The sequence below is a fragment of the Neopelma chrysocephalum genome, unplaced genomic scaffold, assembly GCF_003984885.1.
Source record: "Neopelma chrysocephalum unplaced genomic scaffold, ASM398488v2 Primary Assembly neopelma1_185281, whole genome shotgun sequence".
NCBI lineage: Eukaryota > Metazoa > Chordata > Aves > Passeriformes > Pipridae > Neopelma > Neopelma chrysocephalum.
In genome coordinates, this window is record NW_020938665.1 from 1 (window position 1) to 2,140 (window position 2,140).

At 56.4% G+C, this 2,140-nt stretch overlaps 1 protein-coding gene across 1 annotated transcript; it reads left to right on the forward strand.

Moving 5' to 3' along the window:
- Window positions 1–460: 460 nt before the first annotated feature.
- LOC113962815 (zinc finger protein ubi-d4-like) lies at window positions 461–2,121 on the forward strand (the record flags this gene model as incomplete). The annotated part of the gene is made up of 2 exons (XM_027673588.1): window positions 461–941; window positions 2,014–2,121. Coding segments are annotated over exons 1-2 (364 nt in total), but the record flags the coding sequence as incomplete, so codon positions are not given.
- Between the last annotated feature and the right edge of the window lie 19 nt (window positions 2,122–2,140).

Sequence of the window (2,140 nt, forward strand, 5' to 3'; positions counted from 1 at the left end):
CATCCCTGTACTTCCCATTCCATCTCTTTATATCCCTGTCCATCCCTCTATTTCCATCTCTTTCCTTCCCTATAATTCCCTGTCCATCCCTGCACGACCCTCTCCGGTTGTATCCCTGAGTGTCTCCGGTTGTATCCCCAATATTCCCTGGTTGTATCCCCGATATTCCCTGGTTGTATCCCTGATAGTCTTCAGTTCTATCCCCGGGGGTCTCCAGTTTTAGTCCTGATATTCCCAGGTTGTATCCCCGAGGATTTCCAGTTGTATCCCGGAGTGTCTCCGGCTGTATTCCCAACACTCTCCACTTGTATCCCTGACACACTCTGAGGGTGACCCCTGAAGGGTTCCCCTGTCCCCGTGTCCGGATGGGGATTGGGTTTTGGGAATGTCACTGTTGGGAATGTCACTGTCGGGAATGTCATGTCGGGAATGTCATGTCGGGAACATCACTGTCGGGAATGTCACTGCTGGGAATGTCACTGATCCCACTGTTGTCCCACAGCTCCAATGCCCGGCTCGGGGATCGGGATGGGCGTCAGGGTGATGGGAATGTCACTGATCCCCCTGTTGTCCCACAGCTCCAACACCGGGCCCTGGGGCTGGATCAGGGCCGGGATGGGGCTCAGGGCAGTGGGAATGTGGCTGATCCCGGTGTTTTCCAGGCTGGGGGAGCAGTACTACCGGGATGCCATGGAGCAGTGCCACAGCTCCAACGCCCGGCTCTGGGGTCGGGATGAGGCTCAGGGTGATGGGAATGTGGCTGATCCCGGTGTTTTCCAGGCTGGGGGAGCAGTACTACCGGGATGCCATGGAGCAGTGCCACAGCTACAACGCCCGGCTCTGCGCCGAGCGCAGCGTCCGCCTGCCCTTCCTCGACTCCCAGACCGGCGTCGCCCAGAGCAACTGCTACATCTGGATGGAGAAACGGCACCGCGGGCCCGGTACGGGAATGGCACCGGGAATGTTGACGGGGACAGCGGGAACACAGCGGGAATATGGATGGGGACAGTGGGAACACAGCAGGAATACAACGGGAATACAGCTGGGGACAATGGGAACACAATGGGAATACGGCCGGAGACAACGGGAACACAGTGGGAGAACAATGGGAATACAGCGGGAATATGGCAGGAATACAGCTGGGGACAACGGGAACACAACGGGAATATGGATGGGGACAACGGGAACACAGTGGGAACACAGCGGGAATGCAACTGGGGACAACAGGAACACAGTGGGAAAACAACGGGAATACAGTGGGAATACAACTGGGGACAGTGGGAGAACAAGGGAACACACCCGGAATATAGTGGGAATACAACCAGGGACAACAGGAACACAGTGGGAGAACAATGGGAATACAGCGGGAATACAGCTGGGGGACAACGGGAACACAGTGGGAGAACAACGGGAATACAGTGGGAATACAGCCAGGGGACAATGGGAGAGCAATGGGAATACAGCGGGAATACAGCCAGGGACAACAGGAACATAGTGGGAGAACAATGGGAACACACCGGGAATACAGCGGGAATACAGCCGGGGACAATGGGAACACAACGGGAGAGCAATGGGAGCACACTGGGAACAGTGGGAGAACAAGGGAATACAACAGGAATATGCCTGGGAAATAACGGGAACACCCAGGAAACACCAGGAACACAATGGGAACACATTGGGAATACAGCTGGGGACAACGGGAACGCTGGGAGAACAAGGGAACACAACAGGAATACAGCAGGAACACACCTGGGAACAACAGGAACACACCCAGGGAAACAACAGGAACAGACTGGGAATGCTGGGAGAACAAGGGAACACACTGGGAATACGCCTGGGAAATAGTGGGAACACCCAAGGAACACCGGGAATGCGGCAGGAAGGGGACACGGGGGGGAGGAAGTGTCACCCCTTGGGATAATTTTGGGGTGTTTTGTCCCCTCCTGGAGCAGTTTTGGGTTGTTCTGTTCCCCATCCCGGGGCTGTTTTGGGCTCATTCCCGTTGTTTTCCAGGCCTGGCCGCGGGACAGCTCTACTCGTACCCGGCGCGGCGCTGGAGGAAGAAACGCCGCGCCCACCCCCCCGAGGATCCACGGCTGGCATTCCCTTCCATCAAACCCGGTAATTCCTGACATTCCAG